Genomic DNA, 12172 nt, shown 5'->3' on the forward strand with positions numbered 1-12172 from the left:
AAAATCATCCGAGAATTTCTGCAAGTGACATGACTTGGTGTTATATTTATAACCTGAGGTGTACGGAGTGAAGATAAAAGGAGACAGGACTGTTCTTTGAGGTGCTCCAGTGTTTCTCACATTTGTTTTAGAAACAGTCTTTGAGTCTCACAAACTGCGGTCTGCCCGACATATAGTCCATTATCCAGGACACCATAGGCTCATCCACCTGCACATCTCTGAGTTAGCTGGATGGTACTAGAGAAATCAGAAACCATAATCCTCATAGTGCTGACTGCTTTGTCCAGATGAGACTAAGCCTTGTGGAGCAGACAGATAATTGCATCCTCCATTCCAATCTTTTGGCCAACAGGCAAACTGCAGCGGGTCCAGGTGGTCTACCAAAAGAGAACGCATATAGTCCCAAACAGGCGTTCATAAACGCCAAAACTCGTGAGCCTGAAAGTCCTATTCCAGCCACAGTTTTGTATCGTTTATTTTCTTCCCGCTCAGCTGGTCTGACGTCAAATCAATGCGCTTTCGCATGCACCGTGTTAGCCGGATAGATTGGCCAGCTGCTGTGACAAACCCGTAAACGGTTGGCTCCGATTGGAAGAAATAGTTGTTAATCAAACTGGAATGCTCCGCCTTTGGTGCGCGATTTGACGCTGAGGTCGGAAGTACTGTTGTGTTTATATCATGGATCAGAGGAGCGGGCAATCTCACTGGATGGTAACATTAGTGCTTGTGGGGTGTTGTGGGGCTATTTTTTTGTGCGATTCATGTCTGAATATGCTTATTGTACATACGTATAGGTGTATAGAACGTCATACATAAACGTTTTAGGAGCGGGGGCTATTACGATGCTTACTGGTGAATGTGAGGGGTACAGGATAACCAAGTTACGCATTCATTTCTGTAAGAAGACCTCATGCGTGTGCGAATAGATAGACGATGATAACAAAGGCACGTGTCAAGTATAGCGAGGAACTGGGGCGTCATACGTGAATCCAATTCGTGAGGACTTCTATCATACACGTGTATGAGTGGAAACTCTGGAGGCCAGTACATTTGCATATTGAGGGCATGAAAGAGACCGGGGCCAGGCGGAGTACTCGATCAGCCCCCGGTATCCCGTGTCTCCAGATGACTAGTAACACGTTTCTCAACTTCAGGCTCATTTTACCGTTGTGGCTGAAAATATTATTATAAGTAGTTTCGATCAATTGTGGGTCAGTCTTACTTCTTATTGAACAGATATTGTATTTACCTCTGTCCTGTTCGTCTCTTGTTTTACAATTAAAGCAGAATTTAGGAGAAATTACAATTTTTTGCCATAGCTTTAAATACTCAATTCCCATTAGTGTTACAAGTAATTCGTTTTTTTTTCTGCAGTTCTGCCTTAATTAAATTCGAATACAGACCACCCATACAGATATGAATGTAAATATCATGGCATGCTTGAAGATGAACAGTTCGTTGTATACTAATTATTAAGAAAAAAGGCTTAATCAACATGTTAAAAAAGAGCAAAATCTTAAAAAGCATGACGAAAACAAATTCTCCCCTTGTTTGCCACATACCAGTAAAGAGCTGGTCAAATGAATTGTAATTTCTGGATTTACATAAAAAAAAAGTAGAAACTGGACTATAACAGCTTGCTTAATGGTAGGAGTCCAGTTAAAGGCAGAAGTAGGTTGAAATAAACACCAGCAGCCATAGTCGTCTGCAGGAATGAATCTTGAAAACAATTGTTTTAAGCATTATCATACTAATTACACTGAAGTAGCAGTAGGATTAGTATAGTTGTGTGCCCAGAGAACAGTGAAATTTTACGTGCATGTCAGACCAGCATGCAACACATTTATGTTTGCTAATGCTATGATAAACATGAATGTACACACAAGGAATACATCAGGTCAGCGAATGTGTTTGTGTTATATTTTAATGTAACTTAATTTTTGTTACATATTTTAATGTAACTTCATTTTATTCAACACAAATTAGCTTACCTGATGTACTCCTTGTACCTGAAACCCCTTATCGGCTTACCTCTTAAACTACAAATTATTTTAACAAAAAATTCATTAAATTATCTTTAAGCAACACAAACAAAAAGTTACTCTATTGGAAGCCCCTATACTTGGCTGTGTCACCTTTGCATCCAGTATCATTTGCCCCAGTGTTTGTGGTGAAAGTAATTGAAGAATATATATAACTATCTTTTTAAAAATATTTAATATTATACAAAAGAGTTAGGAACTTTTCTCTGCAATTCGTACGTCTTAATGAATAGTTGACACATATTTTCAAAAAAGGTATGACATTCATTTTTATATTCGTATAATCCCAGTTATGTAAAAAACAAAAAGTCATAGATAGATACATTATTAATCCCAAGGTGAAATTCACATACTCCAGCAGCAGCATACTGATAAAAAAACTATTAAAGAGTGATAAAAATGCAGGTATAACAGACAATAACTTTGTATAGTCCCCTGAAAAGAAGCTGTGGGACAAACTCAAGAGTGTAGCCTAGAAATTTTTTTCTTTAACAATTCGATAATTTAAATGCAGTAATAGTTTTTTCTTGATGTATTAGTTTTGGATAATAAAGTCTAAAACTAGATAATTTTTATTTCAGTTTATAACTAAATGGCTATAGCTAAATACATTTATTTATTCTTTTTTGTTAGGTTCCATACTAATGAGCAAATTATCATGACAGCACCAGGTACAAGTCCTTCAGTATTCACATTGACTATGATGAGCTATTGTTGAGTCTCCCATCAGATTAACCTATACATCTTTATGCAGTCTTCTTACGTGCAGAGCTTCAAAAAGTATTTTCTGTTTTTCTGTCTCCCAAGATCATTTTTCTTTCGTTACTTTATACACATCTGAAACCATCACACCTGAAATGTGAAATTTCATTTAGTAAAAATCCTTCTAAAACAACTGAAATTAAAGGACAATATAAACAACCATTGATTATTTTTTTAAATATCTTAACCATATTTGGTATGTGGCAGAACCAGCCCATTTTAAGGCACATGTACCATACTGAGCTAATTCAAATGTGCCAATCAACCATAATATTGCACAGTTTTGTGATATGGGAGTAACATGAAGTACCTATGTAAAACCCAAATAGGCCCATGACCAATGTTCAAAATTCACACTGAAACAAGTGTAGAGATTTGGCTCAGGTCACAAGATTTGCAAAGCAGCACAATTAAGTACTACACTGCAGTGCTGCCTGCAGATATAGATACAAGTGTTTTGTTTTTTTTTGTTTGTTTTTTTTTAAAAAAAAGGCTATACATAATACTGCATAATTACGATTTATATATGCAGTTCTTCACTTTGTACTTCTGATGCATAACTTAGCATCATTATCACTCCTTCCTGAAAAGCTTTTGTTTTAGTTCTGTTAACTGTGGGTTAATCTTAAACATATGTGTTGTACTACTACATAAATTACACTTGGTTAACTCCTTGCAGTTATTTTGTGCTCCACATTCACAGTCGGCAACAAAATGTCCATTATATGTTATACACATATACAGTACTACATATATACTATATGTTTCACAAACTTCTGTGGGTGTATGTAGAAGATGAGCTCCTGTGTGGTTAGGTATGACCATTTTATTTTTTCCATTAAATGATCTCAAAGTTATTTCTAATATCCATAAGCTTTTCTTTATGCTTTTCTTACCTGTTTGTATGCTGTTGTAAATGTTACAGAACACAGACAGTCAATAACAACTATCTTATTATAACCTTCATTTACATTATTATGCTTGCTCAATTTTTCTTTTCAATATGGTGTGCAAAAGTGTCTCTTGCGTTTTATGGGCTAACATTGTTTTAAACATAATTTCACAAATGTTTTTACTTTATTCACGCCAGCCTGTCAGTTTCACCTAGCTTCTACTTTTACCTCCTCTTTTTGTAATCTGTTTTTACAGAAAGACACTCCACACCAAGGAGCCTGAAAATTATCAGTCCGCACAGCATCCTGCTTGTCAGTAATCTTTACACCTTGGAGTAGTTCATTTTGTGATTCTGTGAGTAAGCATTTCCTCTTCACTGTCCATATAGTTATTATCCCAATATTTTGCGAGGCCCAATTGTCAGTAACACTGGAGCACCACAAGGAACAGTGCAGTCTCCTTTACTCCTCACTCTATACACCTCAGATTATAAATATAAAACCAGTTCATGTTACTTGCAGAAATTCTTAGATGATTCTGTATCGATAAAGGAGATGAGGCAAAGTATAGGAGTCAGGTGCAGAACTTTGTTTCTTGGTATAGAAAGAATTATCTGTAATTTAATATCAGAGAGCCTGTATGTCTGGTCACTATTCTGGGATGTGGAGGTTGTACACTCCTACAAATACTTGTGGGTCCACATTAATGACAGATTGGTCTAGTCTCATAACACAGAGGAACTACTGTATATAAGAAGGGGCAGAGAAGGTCCTTTTTTTCTTAGGGAACTGTGTTCCTTTTAATGTGGGTAATGACATCCTTCACATTTTCTATAACTCTGTGATGGCCAGTGCGATTTTCTATGATGTGCTGCGCTGGGCTGGTAACATCACTTCAGGAGAGGCCCACTGAATTAACAAGCTGATTGAAAAGGCAAACTCAGTTATAAAATGGACTCTGGACCCCCAGGAGCTTGTAGTGAAGGAGAGAATTAAAAGAATTGAGGGCCTTTATGAACAATGTTGCACAACCTGTGCCTGACACACTAACATGGAGTACTTTAAGCCAAAAAATCATTCAGCAGAAGTGCCTTGGGAAATGCAACTGGGGCTGTTTTTCACCAACAGCGATACTCTTGTATAATGCCTCACTGTGACTGTAAATGCTAAGTAAGAAGTTTCCTCCTTTATTATTTTCTTCATTTTTAGTCATTCTGGTCTGTTTGTGTATATGTGTGTGTATATTTATCTATCATTACTTAAAGAGCTTTTGTAAACATTCAATTTTCTCCCAGGAGGCAAAGTTTTTTTTTTTTTTTTAAACTGATGCCTGTGCGTTTACTCTACTCACAAACACTTGTAAATTGTTAAAGCTCTTCTATTGGTTATTAGTATTTTGAACGGTTGCATCCCCTTTTCTATCCTTTGTCTCTGTGTGACCAAAATAGCATTTCCAATTAGGATTTTTTTTTTTTTTTTGCTTGAACACAAAGTGTAAATGCTGTTATTTTTACATAGTAAGGAATTCCCTCTTTTGTAATGAAGTATTCAGCTTGCTTTCACTAATTTTTCTCAAATGACCATTTAGTTATTATACCTTCTGCTTCATCAGTTTCATATGTTGCTCCAGGGTAATTTTAAGTGTGCGGTTAACTGATTATCTTTTGAAATGAAGAATATATTGTATGTAAGATTTTTTATTGCAGGTAGTTTGCCCAGAAATAGTGCTTTGATTTTGAAAGACTAAACACTGTTTTGAGCAAGAGAGAGTTATTCATTTCTTTTTATAACCAACTGCTTATTTTTGAGCTTACATCTTTTTTTTTCTTCTGAATATTCTGAAATAACACCCCATTCTATGTTATTTTACGGTATGGAGATTTGATTTTTTTTTTCCTTACTGCAGCTGTCACCCCAAATTAAGGAACACACTTCTAATGAATTCTTAAGTTTTACAAATCACATCATATTGATGCAGATTAATAATAGCTTTACAATTTCACTAGGCGCATTAAATATATTGGGACAATTTATAAGGTTTCATGTGTTTGTAATATACTAAGTGAGTCATGGATACAGTACTACATTTCATTCATTTCTTTGTTTGAGGAGGAAATACAGGGACTTGGTTTGTGGTAAACACTGGGAATAGCATAATGAGTTGCTGTTGACAAGTTATGTATATGTACTATATACTAGCACTGTGTTTGTGCTACTTTTTTTCTTTTTTAAATGTAACATATCTACATAAGATTAAACTTTTAACATGTTATGTTTTAATCTTGCATAAAAGAAATTCACATCAAAGCTTCTGTTTTAATGTACAATTTAGTTGTTCTCTCTTTTTTCCATACAGCTGCTCCAATGATGAATTTTGATGGACTTGACCCAGGTTTGGGGGATTTCTCCCCAGCCCTTCATGCCAGCCTGGATCCTGGATTATCACCTCCTCTGGACCCTCGTCTAGACCCAGCTTTACTACAGGGCGTTGAATTGGACCCCGAAGCACTAGGTGTGCCAGTTCAGGTGGCTGAGCCGGTCCACCTTGTGGAGGGCATGTATTCAGAGTTACACACAGTAGTGTCTGAAGTGGGAGTTCCCGTGTCTGCCACACATTTTGATATACATGAAGAGCTTTTGTGGATTGGTAATCACAGGGTAGGTAAATTCAAAAGTGCATAATTACGAAATTATTTGCTAAAAACATCCATGTATGTGTGTTTGAATATATATGCACACTGCACACACAAAGGTTTATTCAGATTTGTGTGCATCAGATAATGGATCCTTTTTTAAGTACAGTTTGTAAAAGTTCTATTCAGTTTTCATTCATAATTTTACTAGTAAAGCTAATGTTAATAATGTTTCAAGCTATACGTGTGTTAGTATTAAGATAACATGACCAATGCTCAGTCAATAGGTTAAAAGGGATCCAAAGCACCATTTGTAAAAACATGATGAAAATTAAAAAAAACAGCACACTGTAAATAAGAACATGAATTTTTTTTTTTCATGGAAAGCATTAAAAAGTGATCTGATTCTCCAGTCCACCATACCTGCACAAGAGGTGAATTGTATGTTTCAGTTCAGGCTTCCTCAAAAAATAGATCTAGCTATGTCGCTGCTTGAAGAACTTCAAAAGGTGCACCCATCGTGGACAAAAATTTTTAATTCTGAAATTTGTTTACTACACATTTCCTAAAATAAGTAAAAAAAAAAAAAATTCTGTGTTAGAACTTTAATTTTGAAATTACGGCTTTTTTTTGGATTAAAGCTATTTTATATATTTGTTTGTTTGTCTTCCTTGGGTAAGGATGAGAAAGAAGCAAACAGGTTAGTGCTGCCCATCTCCAAAAATGCACAAGTTGTAATTATTTTGTCCTTATATTGTTAAACACATATTTCATTTGTCCTTCTTAACAGGGTCATGCCACTTCCTTTTTTGGCCCAACAATGGGACGATACTCTTCATTTCAGGTCCATGCATCTGATGACATTCGACAGATCCAAACTTTGGAGAATGGAGTGTTATTCCTGTCCAAGAACAACCTTAAGTGTCTGACACGCGGTGGCCTGATCATGTTTGACTTTCCGTAAGTGACTTTGGTTAAGCTGACTGTTAAAGGTGGAAAGGCTGGCTAGGCTTGTTGAAATGCAAAATCTCTATATGGTTAAGGTGTTTTTTTTTTTTTGTTTGTTTCCTGTCTTTTAATTGCAGGATGGAAGAGTCCGTAGATATGCATAGTTTACTACTAACTGACAATACCACAGCACTGATGGGTGGACTACAGAATTATGTGGTAGAGGTTGACCTTACCACTATTCAAGAGACACAACGGGTGAGATGCTAGTTAAAATGCTACATTTTGCTGTTTATTCTTGTGGGTGCAAACAAATAGTTTCACAAAAAATTGTAATAGCTTTAAACTTGGCACACTGTCAGTATAGTTTTTAGGCTCTGCTGAGATGAGCAGAAAGTATGGAGTATTATGGTACATATAGTATCAAATGCACACAATAGGAACATAGGGGCTGTTGATGACTTCAAAACTGTAGAAAGATGTAGGATAAGGATGATTGAAGTTTATAATATTTCCAGTGGATTCAGAAAGTATTTAAACCCCTTCACTTTCTGCACATTTCATTTTACACTATTATAGAATTAATTTTAAACAGATGCATTTTTGCCATCAATCTTCACTTAACATCCCATCATGACAAACTGAAAGCATGTTTTCAGAGAGGTTTGCAGATTTATTAAAAATTAAAAAAACGATATCTCTTGATTTATAAAAGTATTCTGACCTTTTACTGTGGCACTTTAGATTGTGGTCCGGTATATCCATCCATCCATCCATTTCCCAACCCGCTGAATCCGAATACAGGGTCACGGGGGTCTGCTGGAGCCAATCCCAGCCAACACAGGGCACAAGGCAGGAACCAATCCCGGGCAGGGTGCCAACCCACCGCAGGACACACACAAACACACCCACACACCAAGCACACACTAGGGCCAATTTAGAATCGCCAATCCACCTAACCTGCATGTCTTTGGACTGTGGGAGGAAACCGGAGCGCCCGGAGGAAACCCACGCAGACACGGGGAGAACATGCAAACTCCACGCAGGGTGGACCCGGGAAGCGAACCCGGGTCTGTCCGGTATATCCTTTTTGCATTAATTCTCATTGAGATGTGTCTAGAACTTGATTTGAGTCCACCAGTGACGAACTGAATTGATTGAACGTATCTTAGTAAGGCACACGCCAGTGTATATAAGGTCCCACAATTCACACTGTATGTCAGGACTAAAACCAAGCCATGGTGTCAAAGGAACTCTCTGTAGACTTCCATAATCAAATTTGGCGAGACATAACTGTTTGACTGTTGACTGTTTGGCTAAACTGAGTAACTGAGCAAGTAGGGCCTTGGTTAGGGAAGTGACCAAGAATGCAATAGTCATTCTAATAAAGCTTCAGAAGTCTACTGCTGAGAAAGGGCAACCTGCCAAAGGACAACCTTCTCAGCAACACGTTTGGTTAAAAGGCATATGCTTAGAGTTTGCTAAATGGCATGTATTTAAGTGACGCTGAGATAATGAGGAAAAAGATTCTATGGTCTACTGGGACAAAAAACAACTATTTGGGGAACAACTCCAAACATTTCTCTGGCAAAGACCGTTCATTACTTATCGCCTGTCAAATACCATCCCTATGTTGAAGCATGCTGTGGCTGTGCATCTCAGCAGCAGGGACAGAGAGACTGGTTAGAATTGAGGGAAGGGTAAAAACAGACAAATACAAAGATGTCCTTGAAGAAAACCTGTGATCGAGTAGATGTGACCTCAGCCTGGGACAATGGTTTACCTATCAGGAATCAGTGACCCTAAGCATAGTGCCAAGACAATGCTTGAGTGGCTTCCCTGACTATCCTTGATTAGCCCAGCCAAAGCCCAGAGTTAAACAGAATAGAACATATGTGGAAAGACCTGAAAATGTCAGTTTTCAGATGCTTCCCATCTAATCTAATGCAGTTTGAAAGGATCCGACAGGAATAAACTGCTCAAATCTGGGTGTGCAAAGCCTGTAGAGATTTTCTCAAGAAGACTCAGCTGTAATCACTGCCAAAGGGACTTCAACAAACTACTGAACAAAAGGGCCTGAATACCTATAGGAATGAGAGATTTCAGTTTTTGATTTTTAATAAGTCTGCAAAACCTTCTGAAAACATGTTTTCACCTTGTCATTATGGTTTATTAGGCAAAGATTGATGGGCAGGAATAGCAAATTTATTTATTTAAAATGTAATGTACAACACAATAAAGGGAACAGAAAGTAAAAAGCTCTGAATTACTTTCTGAAATTCCATAATCTGTTGTGTTCACATGGTTTTTTAGTGAATAGTAAAGTTTCTTCTTATATTACAAAGAAGTACATGTTAAATTTATTGTTGACTCTAAATCATCCAAGTATAAGCATGCTTAGTGATGGACTGCACTGTGGGTTCCTCCTTTATTTCTGATATATCTGTGATAAACTGTGGATTCTTATCTGACACTGGAATAAGCAAGTTTAAAAGATGGATGGATGGATGAATATTCTTAAGAGAATCATGTAGACTTAGTAAAAAAAAAAGTAAGTAACTGTTTTTAAGTGATATATGTAACATAGTGTGACATTATGAAATCCACTTAATCCAATTCAGGAACACTTGATCAGAGGGTAGCAGGAGATTATTTTACCAGTATAGGGCACAAGGCAAGAATGTACCCTGCATTATATGTTAGTGTGTTATAGGGTAAACCTCATGTATACGCCCACACTAAGACTAGGTAAATTAAAAATCGCCAGTCAATCTGAAATGGTTTTTTTAGGAGGATTTTGGAAGAAAACCAGAGAACCTGGAGAAACTCCATGCAAGCATGAAGAGAATATGCAGACTTTATGCAAACAGGAACTGAACATAATATTTTTCTGGATGGTAGATCCATAAGTAGTAGCTCTAACCACTATGTCATCCAGATATATTTATGTTAAACTTTAATCCTAAAACATGTTAAGCAACAAATGTGTAAAGTGTTCTGTATTTTATTTCTTTGCATCTCGCCATTGTTCCTGAGGCTGTCTATAATGGCCTGTCCAGCAGTATATCAGTTTAAGTGCACATGAGTCACCTTATTTTTTTCCCTTTTCTTTCATTGTAATTCACTTGCCTGTCAAAAATTATTTCTTTAATTGTAAATAAACAATAGTCATGGGCCTAAATTAAGAAGGAAACAACAGCTAATCAATTAGAATTACACCCTGTTTAACCTGCATGTGTGTTCTTTATTACATAGTTGAGTTTAATAAAATAAATGGGAATAGAAAGAAATTTGAGGGTTTGAATTTCCAAATCCCTCCCAGTCAGTTTTGTAGATTTTCTCAGAAAAGTTCAAATACAGGCTTGATGGAATTTTACATACAACAACATTCATTTATATAGTACATTTTCATACAAACAATGTAACTCAAAGTGCTTCAGAAGATGTCAAAAAGAAAGTTACAAGAAAAGAGAAACAAATAAGGTTAGGCAATACTAGTAAAGAATAAGTAGCAGAAAGAAAAAACAAATGTAAACATTCTTAAAAACACATATACAGTATATCAAGTAGAACAATAGCACCCTTATATACAGTGTCATGATGTAAACAATAGAATGATAATCGTTACAAGGAATTGAATATCTAATTAAATTAAATGTTGCTTAAACTAAATGAATTGATTTTTAATTAAGAGTTTGCTTAAAATAAAAATCTGTAATCTCTGTGCCCCTCCAGGGCCAAAGTTGAGTGTATATCCATTATTCTGTCTTACTGCATTTGTTTGCAAATTTGTAAGATCTTTGTGTGCTGTTGTCTTCTGTTTGACTGATGTTTTTGTCTATCAGTTCTCTGTAGAAGTTCCTGGGGTTGCCATTATGAGACAGTCCAACCGATTCTTCTTCTGTGGTCACACCTCAGGCAAGGTAAGTTCAGTTTCTGCTGCCTCTTGTAACAGAGGACAGCCCTCCCAACAAGGTCATAACACATAAATAGGATGGTTATTATGATAAAAGTGAAGAAAAGAAATTTTAAAAGTGAATGTTGCATATAAATATATTCTTTTGTTGAAATGTAGTTGTGAAGTGTCTTTTTTGCTGCTTCATAAATGTCAAAAGATTATAAAAATGAACGTAATCAGAATATATGTGTATTTAATATATAAAATATGTATAATTTTAAAGATAGAGCAGCTAAGATATTGCATGTGGCACGGCTGCAGCTGAAGTTCAAGCTATCAGTATTTCTATTAGCTACCATTCTGATAATGTTGTACTGATTTGATTTCACATATTCTGTCATCAAAAATATAAGCTAGTAGGATAGACTACTGTGTGTGCTCATTAAATACTTTGTTTTTTTTTTTCTTGAGCAGTATTTGATAGAATATGAAGTCTGTGTTTAATTACTTAAAGTACAATAGGTTAGATTTTTGTTCTTGCTTATATGCTGCATAATTCACCTTAAAGTACATAAATGTTTATCCATGTCCTGTACTATGATTGATAAGTTTTTTTCTTTGGCTCCATGTCTTGTTTATATTAAGGGAAAGTGTCTGTTGCTGTCATTTTATAATAGTTTTGGTTGTTCTGTGCAAATTTTTACAAAGTAAATCCTGAAGGCCATTTTGAAATGGCTTACTCATACATGCACTGTTTGATCTTAGTAATACTTGGTAGTGGTGATTTTGTGTTTGTATTTTGTTTACAATCAGTTTTAAGTGAAGAAGGGGCCTGAGTTGCCTCGATGGCTTGCATATTGTAATCTTTATAGTTAGCCAATAAAAGGTGTCATTTTGCTTGACTTCTCACTACATTCATAATGGCTAACACGGTACAAGACCCTAGTACTACATTCAGTTTTAAATAAATGAATAAATATGTTGTTTCCATTAATA

At 36.0% G+C, this 12172-nt stretch overlaps 1 protein-coding gene across 3 annotated transcripts in view; it reads left to right on the top strand.

The window, feature by feature from the left end:
- Window positions 1-624: 624 nt before the first annotated feature.
- pan2 (poly(A) specific ribonuclease subunit PAN2) overlaps window positions 625-12172 on the top strand; it is a 58731-nt gene continuing 47183 nt past the window's right edge. Inside the window, exons 1-6 of one of the 3 annotated variants that reach the window (XM_028798047.2) lie at window positions 625-711; window positions 3954-4052; window positions 6054-6355; window positions 7121-7290; window positions 7416-7536; window positions 11124-11201. In XM_028798047.2, coding sequence (XP_028653880.1) covers window positions 6062-6355; window positions 7121-7290; window positions 7416-7536; window positions 11124-11201 — 663 coding nt within the window. In that variant the 5' untranslated portion in view covers window positions 625-711; window positions 3954-4052; window positions 6054-6061. Of the gene's footprint in view, window positions 712-2692; window positions 2714-3953; window positions 4057-6053; window positions 6356-7120; window positions 7291-7415; window positions 7537-11123; window positions 11202-12172 lie in introns of those variants that run through there. The other 2 variants (XM_051925207.1, XM_051925208.1) reach the window with 2 other exon arrangements.

The sequence above is a fragment of the Erpetoichthys calabaricus genome, chromosome 3 (genome assembly GCF_900747795.2).
Source record: "Erpetoichthys calabaricus chromosome 3, fErpCal1.3, whole genome shotgun sequence".
Classification (NCBI taxonomy): domain Eukaryota; kingdom Metazoa; phylum Chordata; class Cladistia; order Polypteriformes; family Polypteridae; genus Erpetoichthys; species Erpetoichthys calabaricus.